Source organism: Eutrigla gurnardus, assembly GCF_963514095.1.
Source record: "Eutrigla gurnardus genome assembly, chromosome: 19".
Taxonomy (NCBI): domain Eukaryota; kingdom Metazoa; phylum Chordata; class Actinopteri; order Perciformes; family Triglidae; genus Eutrigla; species Eutrigla gurnardus.
Genome location: NC_139930.1, coordinates 14299365 through 14316923, shown reverse-complemented (window position 1 = coordinate 14316923; position 17559 = coordinate 14299365). Strand labels below are relative to the sequence as shown.

Below are 17559 nucleotides of genomic sequence, written 5' to 3'. Positions count from 1 at the left end.
CAGACAAGTGCATGCAACCACACACACGAAATGCATCATGATTTGTTCATGAATTCCCATTAGAAAGTACTTACACATTGGAACGGTTGTCCACATGTGAGTATGAAACGGCCTTCAGCTTGTGCTAACTGAAACGCAACAAATTACACATCAGAACAAAAAAAAACCCCCACATAGATGCAGTAATTATTACTATATAGGTTATCTAAAATATGGCTTTGTTGTGAGAGTTCTTGTTATATGCGTTCATTTTGTAGAATATAATACAAGGCATGTGTGAGTGTGTCTTCAGCTCCGACTGCTAACTAACCTTTGCCGCTACTCTGTGATCATCAGTGTTCTCCAACATGACCACATCGACTCCTAAACAGCGCAGGTACCTCCCGAGTCCCTGCAGCATGTTGTCACACACGACCCGCAACTGCTGGGGGGGCAGAGGGGGGGCGTCTTCTGAGGGCTTCACGCCACACAGGAGGCCTTTCTCTGCGTCGGAGCGAGGGGGACTGACCCGTTGAGCCCCCTGACATTCCTAAATGGACAGAGACAATAATGTGATACTTAACTGATCCCCACGGGGGGATTTTCTTTTCACTTGCACCACAGTGCAGGGAGGTCAAAGCACAGGGGGAGCTGCACCCCCGGAGCTGATAGGAACTGTAAAAGTGTCTTGGTCAAACACATATTGTCCCTCCCTGCAACTTGGGGGCTCAAATCCAGGTTCTTAAGTCTTTCTGAATTCATTGTATCGCATGGAAGATCAGAACATATATATCTATGTTCTTACCTATAGCACTTTGATCATCGTTGTTCTTAAGGTATGTTTGCTGAACAGCTACTACATTACTCAGAAGAGGACCTAACACTACTCTATTTTTTTTTTGCTCTTACTTTATCGGCAATGATATGTTGTGGTTTCTTTCTGTTGACAAATGTACTTATTGTAAGTCGCTTTGGACAAAATTCCCTAAATGTAAATATATAATAATTCCTAAAATTAAAAACCATGACCTTCCTAAAGTTACCTGCTTATTATTCCTCAGATTCAGGGTCAAACCTAAGCATGTCAATGTCAGGGTCAAGAATAAGTCATGTGGTCAATGGATTCTGGCTTCCAAAAACGAAATGCACTCCTCTTGATTTCAACCCATCTGTAATAAAAGTGTTAATGTTGACCTCCTTAATGGTTTATTTATCTTAAAATCATAGAGCTAGGGGCATATGGTATCAATTAAAACCTCATTAAAATAAAAAAAAAACACACCATCAATAACGACATTTGCTTGAGAATTGGTAATTGACCCCTGACCTCTTTGTCATGGCCCGGTTTCTCCTTCAGCTTCTTGTCTCCACTTTTCTGTGATTCGCTCGTCGAGATACTGCGCAGGTCGGCTGGCAGCCCAAAGAAAGCTGGGTTGCTGGAGAGGACAGAGTACACGTCCAGCAAACAGTAGGCATCTGCCACTAGGAGGAGGATAACGAGAGAACGAGAGAGAGAGAATGTATTGGTTGGCCGTTCATCAGGGGAAGAAGAAATAATCTGCGATATTCTATAGCGAAAATAATTGTCTCCATGTCACTGTCTGTATTCATGCATAAAACCTTACCTGCATATCTTGTTTGGCTGATGCGCAGTGGCCGTTTCTCCCAGTGGGACATCTGCTCTGTCTTGTCAAGGGGCTTTCCTAAGACCTGTTGTACTAGCAGACTGAGGCCTTTCTCTGCAGAATCCTCTCCTACCAGCACCCCTTTTGGTCTATTGGCTCTCCTATTGACCTTTCGGCGCTGGATCTGTAAAGGCATTATAGATGTTAAAGTGAGAATTTAATGGTATGGTCAAGTGTTGAATATTCCTCCACTAGGAATGTGAATGTTACCTTTTGGTGTACAGTAAAAAGATCAAGCATCCCCTCCATCTTCAGTGGCTCCTCTAAAAGCTGGTGCCAGGTGGCTAAAAGACACTTGAGATCCCCTGACATACCATAACCTGAATGGGAAGAAAGGAGGATTACTAGAGCAGGAAGTATACACAGAAATACTCCGATGAATTTGATTTAACCTCCGCCAAGTCTCTTTCTTACCCAATTTAAGGATGTCTCTTTCGGAGAACAGGTTCCTGATGAAACTAATAGTATCTGGGTGTTGACAGAATCCCTTTACACAAAGGTCTAATAAGAAAACTTGGTCCAAAACTGCAAGCTGTATGAGGGCAACTTGTTGAGTTGAGATACAGCCAAACGTGGGCTGCCACTCCATGTCGACTCCTACAATTCCACCCGCCTAGGAAAGGATGAAGAAGGTGGAGGTCAAGACATGATTCACAATAAATCTGTTCACAAAACCTTCTTTTAATCAAGCGTTTAGTTCTCTGTACCAGCAGCACAATGTTCCGGCATCTCTGAAGAGCTTCTGGCGAGTCCACAAAATGAACCTTGTCTTGGGTGAGTGGCACCTGGTAGAACTTCTGACGGTGAGACAGGGATGGCGTCCACTCCTCAGTTTGTCCTGAACCACTCAGACCTACTTCTCTGTGCAGAGGTGACAAAAGTGTGTATATTATGTGTATGTTTGTGAGTGTGCACATTAAAGGAGACAAGAGTGGGAGGAAAAAAAATCACAATCAGCCAATACAGAATAAAAGTGGACGGATACCATTAGAGATACAGTGAAAGCCAACAGAGCGAAATGCAATGTGTAAGAAATGGTTGTGGGAAAACACAACGTATGCTCCGGATTGCACTTCAGATATAAAAACTCTCAGGCTGTTGCAAAGTAAGATATGCTCATGCCTATTTTGGCCAACTCACTGGAGATCAGGCGGTAGACTCTGCTGCGTTCTCCATACTCCAAAGGGAAGCCGATCTCTGGGAATGTTGTATCTCAGTGACCACTGAGAGGCTTTCTGAAGATCACAGTACTTCACCAACATCTCCACCAACAGGACCTGCAGCTCAAGGTCATCCGCCACGACATACTACGCACACATAATACACATATTCACGCAAAGAAATCACATAAAACGTCATCCTTGATATGCTGTCATATCTACAGTACAGCACATACCTGTACATGGTCACTCCAGTTCTCCTCTGTCATGGTGTTCTAAAAGAAAAGAGGAGAGAGAAGAAAATAGAGTCAAAAAATACAAGCAAATGATGCATGCATAAATTGGGTAATCATTAGTGTTGGTTTCACCAGTTGCTTCTACTGTGACAGTAAGACTTTTATTAAACACCTTATTTGAAAGCAAACCCTTGTGAAAGTCTTGCAATATGTTTTCACTAATTAAGTCAGGTGATTAAATACATTATTAAACACTCATGGGATATACATATTGTTGCTTGTCAAGTCCCCTCTAAGAAATTAGAGGCTGATAGATCACGCAATGTTTTTAAAGTTAAGAGTACAGCCTTTACATTGAATTAAAAATGCAGGTATAATGGACACCAAATAAGAAAAGGACATCTGTCTTCCATCTCAAATGTAAAAAAAAAAAAAAAAAAAATGCAAGTCACTGATGAGAAGCCTGGTATATATCGTGATGCTTAAATTAATGCATTACTTGCCTCCACAAACCTCTTGTACATGAGGAAACGTAAAGAGTCCAATCTCCTCTTGTGCAGAGCATTGGGACACAGTCCTGAGTCAAAAACACATTAATCACATTAATTTCTGTGTACACCCATAAATGAACAGCGACACACGTCCCCGGTCACACACCTTGGTCAACGTTGAATTTCTCCATGAGTCTGTAGACATGTTTGGTGAGTATCTTGGGCTGGATCTGGCTCATGTACTGTTTGGTCAGAGAGAAGCTGGGGAACCAACTGTGGAAAACGCACACATTCAGACACAACCATGAGTTCATAGAGCGGCACACTGATGCCTACACAGATTACTGTAGGTTCCCATACATTCCCACGCACGATCCATACTTGCTTATCTCTTCCACCATGAAGCTGGGGTGGCACCACGAGTCCAGCAGTGTGACTAGTCGCTGTTCTAGATGACTGTAGCCTGTGACCCAAGACTCTGCCAATGGCAACTTATTCTGCAAGATAAGTGGTACACACATCTGCAAAAAAAAAACAATTTTGGAAGTTGATTAGAGGTTTTAGAGATGCCATTTGCCACTGAAGAGTTCAGATCTAAAATGTAGGCTGCTTATGAATAAAGGTCACGCAGACAGTTTTGTCTCACCTCCTCCATATTCAGTTCTTCCTGTAGATTCTGCTTTATGCTAAGCATGGCTGCCTGTGAAAAAGTATAAATCAGTGCCGTGTCAATTTGTTTGTCTGCTATCTTTTTGGCATAAAAAATAATGTCAATGTCAAATGTGGAACTAACCTCTTTGTAGCAGCGAAGAGCCTGTAACCTCACAATGTTCATTTTGAGTGTGGCTCTATCCAGGGAATGGAGTTGGTAGATGTTTATGAGACCATCTACAAAGCTGGGTTGGGTATCTGTTAGTAAGCTTAAAGCCCGTTGTTGAAGTGCCATTGCTTGCTGCGCTGAGAATGAGCTCAGGGTCACCTGAAAAAATAGAGACAAGCAATTTCTTGAAAAAATGAAAGAAAAAAGAGATTGTCTGCCATCTGGTTATTATCTGCTCTACACTGAGATTGAAAACCTGAAAGAGTTGGACTTGTAAGTCTGATACTGGTGGAACTGTAGCTCTGCAGTACATTTCTACAGTTTTAAAAGGTTTGTTTGATGAATCGTGTGTACCTGAGGATGTTCCTTCATCCATTTCTGGAATTCCATGAGGATGTGATGGCCGAGGGTGTGGCTCCGACCCTTCTGTCTGCCTGGACAGCCCTCCAGGATTGTTAGTAAAGCCTCCAGAGGCTCAGACAGCTTTGAAAAACCATGGTGGGCCGCCAAATGTAGCTTTGGGGCGAGAAAAGGGAGGGGGTAATTTGAAATAAAACTGAGAGGGAAAGGCAAATATTTAAAACATCTTTGTAATCTTGTTTTTGGTAGATTCATTCAACTCTGAACCCTATGTGCATCATTCATATTACAGCCACGCAGATTTAATTGACAAATATGCACAACCCTCGCAGCATCTCCTCACAACACGGTTGTATTAGTTTGGAGCTAAACAGGTGCTTGTTTGCCACCATTTACATGTGATGCCTGTGTGTCAATGGTGAATTTCTTGTTATTACACTTAGCCTGTTGTGCAATAAATACTGTGAGTTAAGGAGTCAAAGCTGTTGGTAAAATTAGGTAACTGACAAGTGAATTTGTAGAATAACTGAAACACAGTAGCCGGTGAGTAGCTAACTTCCTCATGACACATTTTGGGTCTCAGCTAAAGAATGCAAACTCTGGCATTAGAAACTTCCTACACAAGAAAATAATATCTGTGTGAGAAAGGCATGGGCTGTGTCTTAATTTACAAAACAGATGTCATCCACTCAATATCCTCCTCACACAGATCTCAAGTTCATTCAGTACAACACAAATTCCTTCCTTCCTACTGACAGACACTCTGGTTTCTTCATTAACACCCCCCCCCCCCCACACACACACACACGCACACACACACACACACACACACACACACACACACACACACACACACACACGCTACATTTAAACATGCCAGTATCCGATATACATATATATATACTTGCAGACACACAAAGACGACATCAGTCTACCTTTGTAAACAGACACACACTCAATATTGAATGTGTGGAATTGACACACGTTGTGAAAGTGACTCTCACCGTCTTCAGATCTTTGTGGCTCCACAGCTCAAAGAATTGGTCTCTCAGCACGCCAGGGTCAAGACCTGGGGGGGATCACACACACATGCATAGATGAGGTGGGGTTTCACTCTGAACTCTGACCTCCATGAACCTGTCAAGGAATCAAATCTAAGTTTTCTTGTTTTTTCCATATGAGGCACCTGACGGCTCTCTATTCAGGTCTTGTGTGCCTTAAGTAGGTAGCTAAAGAAGATGAAAAATGATGCAAATCTTCTCATGGCTGGAATTCATAAAAAAAAAATAATAATATGCAGAGGATATGCAAGTTGGTCATTTTGCTCACGAATAAAATCAATTTTTTGAGGAAGCATTTATTTGTCACACAATAACCTGCTTGAACAGTTTTTTTTTTTTCAATCAACTTTTCCACACAGTGTTCCCTAGCTATAAAGGTGGACATGTTATGTTAACATGCTGTATGTTTTAATATTACACTGTTTGTTTTTACTATGTTTGTTGTTCAAATTGCCCACTGGGGACACAGAATTAATTGATAAGGCCTTGCCTTGCTATGCAAATCTAAGTTTGGTAAAGAAAAAACAAAAACGATGATTTGCCATTGCACTAAAACACTGGTTATGTTAATCAAAAAGGTAAAAACATTTCTTGAAATAGTTGTTTTGTGTGCATATCTTAGAGGTAATGTGATATACTGGAAATAATCTTAGGCCTAGCTGAGTAGTTATAATGTCAAATATTATTTCTAATTAACAGGCATAGCAGAGCAGCCATAACATGGGATTAACAGCTGAAGCTGGTTGGATAGCAGAGAAACACGACATTAGCTCTGCATTCCAGCTGAATCTGCAGCCAAAATACTCTAGAGAAAACTCTCAGCGCACATATTTTGGAAGGCCAGAAACAAGATGAAGTAAGCATACATGCACATTTTGTATCTATCCGCATGTCCATGTGTTCCTTCCCTAAAGCTCCAGCTCGTTCTCCGTCGATCATTCTGTGTGGGCTTTACCATACCTGCCCCCTCCCTCTTCCCAGGGCTAGTTTTCCTGTTCTCCTCTCCCTCCCTGCAGCAGCCTCTCTCGGTTTTGTCTCGGATTTCCCCAGGAAAGGGCTATGCGGTGGTCATGGTGTAAAAAATCCAACCTTCCTGATGCATAGCCTGGGAAAGCAGACCAAAAGGCCTCTCTCTCCCTCTCTCTCTCTCTTTATCTTCCAGCAGCACCCTCTCCACTTTGCCCATTTTTTTATCATTTATTTCTTAGCCAGCCCTCCAACCCTGTAAGTTTCTCTGCTCTTTGTGCCTCATTTTAAAATAGCACAGTGACTTTGATTCTGGTCCATTCACTGCAAATGATGCATTCTCTACATTAGTGCCTGTCATTTTTTAAATGCATTTCCTTCCTTCCAGACAATACGTGTTTTAATTAGTTTGGACTCGAGGCAACATGACAGCATGCTATGGAAAACAGTCGACAGCAAAGAAGACTTGGTATGTAGAAAATAAGCTAAAATGTGCAAAAAGACCGCAATGGTCCTTTGAAGGTCGTTTAATTTCAAGCATTTGAATCGCTACATACTTTCCATTGCAGTTCACCACGGTTCTCTCATTATACACCCCGCTCCTGCCCCTTCAGCCCACTGACGACCATGCATACATGGACAGGGAACTCACGCAAACACAAACAGGACAACCCACTTCACTTCAGTCTCACGGTTTGTGTGAGGTGAGGAGAGGAGGGGAATGTGGAGCATGTGGGTTCTAAGAGTCTTAGAGCTGCTGGATGAATGACGGAGCTGGAGGCTCCCCATTCATTGCGACATAATAACCTCCATCATCACCACATATAAACACATGGACGCACATACATTCCGTGCATTTATTGACCTATTTTTTGAGACAAGATCATTAGAAATATGAGGAAAACACTGTATTTACACCAATTGGATTGTATCCTCCCACTCTCACAAAACAATAAAAGCTGCACTTAAATTTCAGTAAAATTAGACAGAGATTAAATCTACTGGCAGCTCTAACTGCCTGTTGCCCGGCAGCTGCCAAAATAAAGGAAACACAAAGATCAAGTGTCTAAATGGGGCATTTGGTGTCACTACAGCCACCAGAAAAGCTTCAGTGTGACTTGGCAGAAGTTGTGCTTGTGGCTCAACTCCACTGGAAGGATGCCACAGCACAAGTACTTCTCTCCTTTTGTACGTTGTTGTAGGAGCTGGAAAAAAAAGCTTTCAACAGGTGCAATGAAACAATCTTGAAAATCAAGAGAGTACAAGCACTTGCAGAATTTGATGCTTGTTAAAGCAGTGTTTGAATGTTAATCACCTCTTCAGAATTGACTACAACTTGGTTTCTCCAATTGTGGACTGACATACCTACGGACTGCTATGGGAAAAAAAGAGTAAAATCATTGTACACTCCATTAGCTCCTTGTGTTCAGCAAACGAATGTTGCAAAGAAACGTGTGTAAACGAAGCTACAAATCAGAGATGAGTCGAAGTTAGTTACTACAACAAAGGGGCAACACATTTATTTAGTCTATATATGCGGTAGCCTCAAAGTTTGAAAAGTGAATCCAGGTCGTTACCATGGCGATTTCCAGTCTGGAAGTAACATTTTGGTCGCCTCAAAATGTCTTATTCAGCATCACCCCCTAATATCCCTTCTGTTTCCAAATAAACGAGATGGCGAAGGCAAAAAAAAAAAAACCCATGTCAGAATGTTTAAAATGGTAATCCACAAACCAACAGGTGACATCACAGTGACGATGTCCACTTCTTACAAACAGTTCATGATTCTACACTTCAATAGAGAAAACCTGAGAAGTAGTTAGCCTATAGAACTACATTTTAAGTACTAACAGTAATTAAACATTGCTTAAATCAGGACATTAACAATACAGTCCATAGGAGTGATAACATAGTCACATTTTCAGCACAACAATCTGAAACTTGAACAAACCTGTCTAATATGCTTGTACTGATGTTTTATCATATTAACTGTGTTGCCTCACTTTGTTTCGTCCTGAATTGTATTTCTCCAGATGTAAAATTCTGTAAAAGTCTGTATATTACTCCACATTTAACCCTGGTGTGTGTTGATTCTACAGTAAATATTGAAAGAGAACTTTGTTGTAAAACTGTGATACATACCCACTGCCTCTCTAGTCATATCGTCCATTTTCGTCCACAGGATGGAGAGCTGCTGTTACTCTATCAAAGGAGGCAGACAAAACCACACTACCATAAATAAGACCATCACAATTGCTCAAATACATTTTCACAACATTAAACATAATTTTATTTGCAAAATATACATCAATTAAACTGTATCAATGTATGTAACACATGCAGTGATATGGTAAAGAAACTGCACTGAGCTAGGCCAAGATAGGATAGCCTACGCTGAGCTCGTTAGTTTATGCATTTGTCCTCCTTTGGCGACAAGAACATTCCAGTGTCTTGAATTATGTCACTGTGCCAAAAAAAAACCCAAACAAAACAAAAAGTATAAATCAAACCCAAAGAAAACTGTTCTGCAATGAATGATTATAAACCATCCATCCATCCAGCTAACAGGCTGAAGGTTACACCCTCGTCGCCAGGCTATCACTGGGCTGATGCATAGGGACAGACAGCCATTCACATTCACACCTACAGGCAATTTACAGTCATCAATTAACCTAATCTGCACATCTTTTGACTGTTGGAGGGAGCCGGTGGGCTGAAAGAAAACCCACGGTGACACAGTGAGAACATGCAAACTCTGATTGTAAACCAGTTTTGCTGATATTATCACTGTTGCGCACACACAAACCTATGGGAACAGCAGCCTGAGAAAGGGCAAGATACCAGCTGGCTAGGAGACATGATTTCAGGCTGCGGATGTTTTCTTAGGCCTGAAGTCTGGTTTTATCTCTTGTCTGAATGCCTGCGAGCTTAACCCTCTGAAACCAAAGCATTGGTTTTATTGGTGTAGATTTTCAAGTCTACATACCTAGATGCATTGAGTTGCTGACATGTGATTGGCTGAATAGATAGTTGCCTTAACACGCTACCTAACACAGTGCCCTATTATCTGCCAACCAGAACCATTGAAGGCTAACCCCTAATCTTAACCCTTTGACCCACATATAGATTACTGTATATACACTGCATATTGCCATAGATTGCACAGTTGATTAATTTACTCATGACTCAGGGATGAAAAAAGTGAGTCATATTGAAATCAAGTGTTGCCTTTTTGCCACACTGAAAAAAATCCCTCCATTATTTATTATTATTCATTATATATTTTTAATCATCAAAGTTTCCTATCACAAAACAAAAATATCACAGGTCAAATATTTGCTTGGAAAATTGTTGGAATTAGTCCAATAGAAAGAGCAGGGGAGACAGCAGTGTTGTTTGAACTTTAAAGTGGTATTTCTTTCTCGTAAACATCCAAATGTGTCTATGATGCAGTTTAAACAGTTTCAATGCCACCAAGTTAAAAAATGATGCTGTAAAGTCGCAACTGTGCACCTCAGAGGGTTTAAGAGGCCGGCGTTAGCATGCAACACTACCTGGGCAGCAGCACTATTTCAGGGGATGGCGGAGGAAGAGAAGGGACACCTGTAGCCGGGTCTTCTTTTTATTATCTTATATCGCCACCTAGTGGTAACAAAACACGTCTCACTTCCTTAGTGCTTGGTTTCACATTTTCTGTTAGCAAACATTAGCTCGTCTGACACAGACAAATCAAGCTAACCTTCTGACAACACAGGTGCGTGAGCTGTGTCATAATTGCGCGAGTGTTTCTGATGAAAAGCACTAAAAGCGTAAACGATGTTTGTAGTTTTGCGAGGGACGGTTACCCTGATTTACGTTAGCTCGTGACTCACTTCAGGTTAGCTTAAACCTCACAGCTAGGCTGTCATGTTGCTCCGCAATTCACACATTTCAGTGTGTTGACAAGCGAATATATATATATTTAATCACGCAAATGTAACGTTACATTGGACTCACCGTGTGCTACTGTCCAGTTAACTAGCTATCCTCGGAAATACTACAGTATAGTGACGTTACGTTACCTTGCGTCAGATGCGCTTGTGCGGAACAGTGGATCAATCTGTTCGTGTGCTATTTTCCCCTCAGTGTTGGTCCAAGGCAGCCCTTTCCCCTGAACTGTGCGCAAAATCAGATTTATCCGGCTGAATTTACAGACCGTAACCCTTGAACCATGTCAGAACTCACAGCAAAAATCAATAGCTACAATTTCGGATATTTGATAGATTCAGACCATCAGGAACGTGAGATACAACGTGGGTAATGTAATGCTGCCTGTAATCCTACACTCAGGGTAAAATAAACCATAATGTAAGCATTCTTGATCTACTGCTTGTTTTTCAGTGGAGGCTGTCATGCAGGCTCAAAGTGCACTACTGCCATCTTCTGGTCAATGCCAACCGAGCAGACAACTTTTATTGAACCACATTCTACCTATGAGACATTCATATCCGAATCTGTTTATTTCTTTCTTGTTTTTTTTTTAAATACATGCAGTATTAGTTCAAATATAATATTATAATATTCTTCTTCTTGTGTTCTTAAATTAAAATGTTATTCTCTGTTGTTACAAAACATAAAGAAAACATGAAAATATTCCACTACAACTGCAGCAACTGACAGTAAACACAACAATAAATATGAGGCCATGTTAACCAACCACTTGATCTGACTTGCAACTAATATACAGCATAACTCATAGCTACTTCTAATTTACTCTGATCAAGATATTTACACCAGCGGTCTGGCATCTGGACTCGGAGTCACCTTAATGGCCAGAGGAAGTAATCAGTTGGCTATCAACATCTGTAATACCTTTCATGACCTTCCATAATCATCTTTGCTAAAACATCTGTGGTTATTGCTGTACGGTATAATTCTCTGCATGTATATGTAATAACAAATATTTGGCATGTGCAGATGTTTGGTCTAATGTTTACATGTATTTATGGACTCCAGTAAGCGACTGCATCAGAAACAGATGAGCGAATAACAACGACGGACCAATAAACAAACACCAGAGTGAGTTATGACTTGTTTTTATTGGTGATCTGTTGGCGACCTCACACATTCTGTGAGTGCTTTGTGTGACTAAGATAATGTTTGTTTCATGTGAACCTCATGTGATGCTGGTTTGTGTTGCATCTCCGTATGTCGAGTTCAGTTTGTCTTCAGGAGCTCGTCCTCTGTAAGAGAGCAGAAATGCATTATGTGTTTACCAGTGTGGGTGGAGATTTGTGTGTGTTTTATATCTCCTTTATCGCCTCACCAGCATTGGTCACCCCGCAGTACTCGTTACACTCAGCCGTGCTGTAGAACTTGTTGCCGTTGCCCTGGCAGAAGCCACGTTTGTAGGGCACGCACAGTCCGATGGAGGAGTCGAAGGCGACGATGGGGGGCTGGCCTGTGCAGGGCTGGGGGGCCATGGGCAGACGGCATGCAGCTGGGGAGACAGAACAGAGGGGTGCTGATATTCTCCCGTAGGCCTTTTTCTAGAGTTTCACAGCTGAGAGGGGGAAAAGTACAAAATGCAAACAAAATATTGCACCGACACAGAATCAACTATGAGCAAAGCGTTGATGCTCCGTGTTTGGTGCAGTCATCATGTGCAGATGAGGTCTGCGTCAGTCCACTTCTCACCCTCAGTGCGACATCTCTGCAGACACTCTCTCTCGGTTTGAAAGTTGTTCTGGTTGCCCGCACATCCTCCGTAGTTGAAGGTCTCACAGCTCATTGAGGTGGAGTTGTAGTAGTAACGCTGGATCAAGCCAAAACACGGTCCAATATCTGGTTCTGCTTTACAGGCCTCTGTGTGGAGAGAGATACAGCACGAGGAAGGGTAGGCAGCCATTAGTTGGAACATCACGATCAGCACCTCACATCCATGGTCATAAACATGCTGTGCTGTCTAAACGTATCAGGGTAATTCAGCCGGGGAAGTCGATCACTTACCGGTCCCGTTGAAAGGTTCACCCTCATCGGAAAAACCAGAACCCACTTCTTCATCGAGCACCACGTTTCTCTTCATCCGCTGCATCACAGCAGCAGATAAACTCAGTTAGGGATACAAAGAACCCCAAATATTCCACTCAAAAAAGTGTTTCAAAAATTAATTCAGACAGCAAGTCGAATCCGCATTATAATTATAGCATTTCTTTAAGGGAAAACTTTTCGGGATGCCTTCAACTACTGCTGGAAGGGCTATTTATAAGCTATTTCTTTGAGTTAAAGTAGAGTGATCTTAAATCACTTCCTATGGGGAATAAAATAAGAACCCAAATATAAAATGCAATCGAATTTGTGCTCAAGTTAAAATATAATCCAAAGGTATATAATAAGACTTTTTTATGTTAGATTAAAGGTTTGTGACATTCAGAATATTAATTTTGCAGCATTAATATGTCCGTGTAGAGCTCCTTTATTTCAGTGTATTTTTAAGTACCTGAGGCTGTGGACGACCTGTTGGCTCCGCCACCACCGCCGCCTCGCCAGGAACACATTCGCCTGCAAAGATGTGAAATGAAAACCTATCATTTAGATACACGTGCACTTTATAGCCAAACAATGTACGTTGTTGTGCTGATGTTTCGTTTTGTTTTGTGTGTGTGTGTGTGTGTGTGTGTGTGTGTGTGTGTGTTTGTTCGAGAGTTTCTATACTTTTTTATATTCTGTTCATAAATTTGAGAGATTTGAGCTAATTCTGGAATTCAATTTGATGATAATCCGTACCTTTGTTCTGGTTAATGATAATAGTGTCGTCACTCATTCCCTGTTGTCTGACCAGCGTTTTGAAGTCGTCCAGCACGGTGTCTCTCACAGTCGTAGTTCGGCCTGAAGAGGACAGTCGTTCGGATGAAGCAGATTTAAACTATACGTTTTTTTTTCATATTTTATAAACAGTGAACATTTCCAGTGAATCCGGGGAGGGCACACTCACTGTAAAGCTTCACCGAGGTGCTCTTATCCCCTGATGTTTTCTGCATGCTCATGATGACTATCGCGTACTCGTTGTAGTTCGTGTGAACCACGTAGGCATCCACGTCAACGCCCCCTGGAAAGGGACAGAAGAGATAATAACACCTGTATGACCTTCAGAGACAACATGCACGGAGGAGAGACCCGTATCACTGCAGCGTTATAAAGAGGGAGACGTACTTGGAATATGGTAGGAGAATCGTCCTGGTGTGGTGGTCAACACGTAGTCCCCAGAGATCTGCTTACATGGTCCTTGTCTGCAAAAAAACAAGACATTTGGATATAAATGGTGCCACAACCGCCATTTATATCAACAACCATGTGCAGAAAATGGAAAGTACATTTACTTATATACAGTATGTACTTACTATTAACTGTATTTTAGGTATTTACCACTAGTGGACTTTGTATATTGTATTGTTTTCAAGATTTTCAGTGTTTTTAGTCAATGTGTGTGCATTATGATGGTAGTTTGGTGGATTCTCTTATTTTTTTTATGTATTTTTTGTGTTGTGTGTAACGGTGTGGTGCGTGCTTACAAACCTGAGTACATTTCCAGTCATCTTGAGTTTGCCTTCGGTGGTGTCGCTCTGCAGAACAATCTTAACGATGGCTGAATCTGCCCTTCGACGTAGCATATAGGGACATGTAGTTGCCACAGCAACATCATACCAGGTTCCCATCATCTGTTAGAAAGAGGTGCTGTAATGTGTAATGTAACAAACCCTTTGGAGAGCTCATTCCAATAAATCTCACAATAAAAATACTTCAGGACACAAAATGTCACTTTATGCAGATGATGTTATATGTTATATACTCATATGTGCTGTACTTATACCTACTTTGGCTGTGTAACTGAAAGTGCTGTCTCTTGGCCAAACTGCTTGAACATTTCCGACATTTCACAGATCACAGGAGGTTTTTTTTTTTTTTTTTTTTTTTTTTTTTTAAATCACAGGAGTTATGTGGTTATTAATATGAGATGTTCCCCTGCCCTAAAAATGATGATCCCATAAAACAAAACTGCATCGTGAATTGCGATTTGAGAGAAAAGTATTTTGTTGTGCAATGTTTTTTTTACCTAGAATTTTTGTCGCCTAACTTAACATCGTTTTGTAGCGTTTTTTATTGTTTTGCTTCAATTTACAACGTTAACCGTGTTTCTAACTGTTTCAAACTGTAACCATAACCCGAGAGAAAACACATTTCCCTCAAAATGTAATTTAGAGTGCAGTTTACTTATTGAGACTAATATTGGAGGCGACAGGTTTGAAACATTTCATGCCCAAAATATTAAGTAAAGGGTATTAATATAGTTACAGGGAAGGGTGAGCAGATAAAAGCTGCACTCAGCCTTTTACTTCTTTATACAGAATATATAGTTTCAAAACGACACATGCAAGTCTGCAGAACTCACCCGGGTCAGATCAAAGTTCTCCTGTGTGGGGTAGAGAGGATCTGGGAGAACGGGGACCCCCTGAAGGGTCGAGGACCACCCCAGGACCAGCAGGGACACCAGAATCACTGTTTTCTGCATCCTGTCAGCCTCTCTGACTTGACTATGTGAGGACTAATGTCTGAGACAGTGTCTCCCGGTAAGGCCCACCTCCTCCTCATCGTTTCTCCCACTCTCAAATCAAATAGGAACAGGGCACTGACCTATGTTTTGTTTGCACTGCATGCACTCACTCCCACAGACAAGTAAAAAACAAACAAGCAAAAGAGTTCAAAGTTCTGCTTCTCTGTCTCTCGCTTCGTGTTCGGACTTGCCCGTCTTGCAGCTGACCACTTCATCATCGTTGTTAACGGTTTCATCCCACACCAACAAATCAATACATAACCTGACAGACTGATGGGAAACATGATATGTTATCCTTACCTGGGGTCTTCACAGCAGCTCACTGCTCCCAAAATGCTCAGGATGCATTAAAAGCAGAGGACACGTTTACAATGTGTGTGTGACAATTTTAATTAAGTTTTACATGATAGTCTGGTTTGTGTGATGATCCTCCTCTCCTTCAGTGATTCAACATGATCTGTCAAAAGTAAACAGACATGTATTCATTTGCTCAAATTGGACAAAAACACAATATGGATCACCTATTTTTACATCACAGTTCCATGAGCGTATAAGGCTTGAGGTTAAAAACGCCTGTTGTAGTTCCTTTTCAACATTTCTCTCCCCTCATTTTCTGTCAAGTCACGTTTGTACATCATGTAAAAAAAGGCAGGGATAAGAACAAGTAGAAATGACACAATGACATGACAAAAATCCCCTTTATATGCTACTCTTCCCATGGACAACAATATGTGATCTGTGTGGAAATGAGTGTTTAATTAAAGGTGCGTAACATGAGGTTTGGAGCAGCTCTCACCGGTGATGCCTTGTAATGTAACATTTAAACGACGAGTCATCTGTCCTCACCTGGTCAAACATTACCAGCAGCTTCCTCCAGGAACCACAGGTGGCAGCATATTCATTCATTTATATTTTCATCATGCACATGTCATGTCAGCACGTGATGGTGTGGATGGATGTACCTGAGGCTGCGTAGTGACGGGCTGGGTCTCCTGCTCACCTGGGACACACTCACCTGGGAAGGCAGTATAAAGGAGAGACGGCGTTTCTGTCTTTCATGTTGACCTTATATATGTCTCTGTGTGTCAACAGTCTTTTATTTAGGGAGGAGCAGGTATTATCAGCAGTATGTCACCTTTATTCTGATTAATGATGATAGCTTCCTCATTCACTCCATGTTGTCTGACCAGCGTTTTAAAGTCATCCAGCACAGCAGGCCTCACACTCATTGTTCGACCTGGAGAGACAGAATGACCATTACACAAAATGTACAACACACTAGCATATTGATAGATACGATTGCCACTCACTGTAAAGCTTGACTATGGTGGTTTTATTTCCGGATGGTTTTTCTGTGCTCAGCTGAAGCATCATTGCATACTCATCATAGCTGGAACAAACCACGAAGGAATCGACGTCTGCTACGAACCCTGCAGAAAGGCGTGTTCACATTGTGTTGCATTGACAGATTCAGCCTCATGTATGTGATATAAAAGATATGGACAAAGGATGATTATATCTGGAGGAACATACGTGCAACGTGGTGAAAGAATCGTCCTGGAGTCTTGGTCAAACCATAATATGTGGACATCTGCTTGCATGACTCATTCCTACATGCAGGCACACACACATGCAAATACGGCACAGGTTCCACTGAGTACAACCATACTTTCTAAATGACTAGAATGCATGCAAGTCTGACCTGAATCTAGTGGATGTCACTGTGAAGTTGCCCTCAGGTGCAACATGATGCAGCTCCAGTGCAACAATGGTGGGGTTTCCCCTCCTGCGCTGCATGTAGTGAGGACAAGTAGAAACCACTGCTACCTCATACCACTTCCCCATGAACTGCAAGGGAAAAGACATGTTTATTCTACAAAGCATTGCATATGAAGAAAAGGAGGAAAACACTGGTTCTTTGCATCTATGAATGATATAATAAAATCTGTATTTCAGCCTACTCACCCGGCCCAGATCAAAGTTCTCCTGAGGTTCTGGGGGCACAAGGTCCGCTTGCAGGATCCTGGCTGACCCCATGATCAGCAGAGGCACCAGGAACACCGCTCTCTGCATCCTGTCAGCTCCTCCGGCTCAAAACGACTCACTGTTTGTTTGGGTTTTTGAAAATGTCCTCCCACAACACTAAAAGAAACTCCAAACTAAAAGAGCAAAGTTCGGAGTGTCTCTCTATCTCATCTTTGTGTGCCTTCG

General features: G+C 41.7%; 3 protein-coding genes across 4 annotated transcripts in view; all 3 read right to left on the bottom strand.

Moving 5' to 3' along the window:
• Positions 1-10834, bottom strand: part of exd3 (exonuclease 3'-5' domain containing 3) — a 34153-nt gene extending 23319 nt beyond the window's left edge. The window contains exons 1-18 of one of the 2 annotated variants that reach the window (XM_084034567.1): positions 10755-10834; positions 8901-8960; positions 5736-5800; positions 4726-4887; positions 4345-4530; positions 4198-4251; positions 3933-4072; positions 3718-3824; positions 3564-3637; positions 3061-3099; positions 2805-2971; positions 2372-2525; positions 2079-2277; positions 1875-1984; positions 1605-1788; positions 1307-1461; positions 311-529; positions 75-128 (exon numbers count right to left, since the gene is read on the bottom strand). In XM_084034567.1, the coding sequence (XP_083890693.1) occupies positions 75-128; positions 311-529; positions 1307-1461; positions 1605-1788; positions 1875-1984; positions 2079-2277; positions 2372-2525; positions 2805-2971; positions 3061-3099; positions 3564-3637; positions 3718-3824; positions 3933-4072; positions 4198-4251; positions 4345-4530; positions 4726-4887; positions 5736-5800; positions 8901-8928 (2097 nt within the window). In that variant the 5' untranslated portion in view covers positions 8929-8960; positions 10755-10834. Of the gene's footprint in view, positions 1-74; positions 129-310; positions 530-1306; positions 1462-1604; positions 1789-1874; positions 1985-2078; positions 2278-2371; positions 2526-2804; positions 2972-3060; positions 3100-3563; positions 3638-3717; positions 3825-3932; positions 4073-4197; positions 4252-4344; positions 4531-4725; positions 4888-5735; positions 5801-8900; positions 8961-10312; positions 10375-10754 lie in introns of those variants that run through there. The other variant, XM_084034568.1, reaches the window with a different exon arrangement.
• A 985-nt stretch (positions 10835-11819) lies between these two features.
• Positions 11820-15320, bottom strand: LOC311030294 (protein AMBP-like). The gene is made up of 10 exons (XM_084035944.1): positions 15187-15320; positions 14313-14455; positions 13950-14026; positions 13732-13845; positions 13524-13625; positions 13237-13298; positions 12747-12825; positions 12435-12602; positions 12064-12237; positions 11820-11980 (listed from the first exon to the last, which is right to left on the bottom strand). The coding sequence occupies exons 1-10, from the start codon at positions 15304-15306 to the stop codon at positions 11955-11957; spliced, it is 1065 nt and encodes a 354-aa protein (XP_083892070.1). The 5' UTR covers positions 15307-15320; the 3' UTR covers positions 11820-11954.
• Positions 15321-15668: 348 nt separating this feature from the next.
• LOC311030295 (protein AMBP-like) lies at positions 15669-17522 on the bottom strand. The gene is made up of 7 exons (XM_084035945.1): positions 17314-17522; positions 17051-17196; positions 16882-16958; positions 16659-16778; positions 16484-16585; positions 16311-16363; positions 15669-15805 (listed from the first exon to the last, which is right to left on the bottom strand). The coding sequence occupies exons 1-7, from the start codon at positions 17419-17421 to the stop codon at positions 15788-15790; spliced, it is 624 nt and encodes a 207-aa protein (XP_083892071.1). The 5' UTR covers positions 17422-17522; the 3' UTR covers positions 15669-15787.
• Positions 17523-17559: the final 37 nt, after the last annotated feature.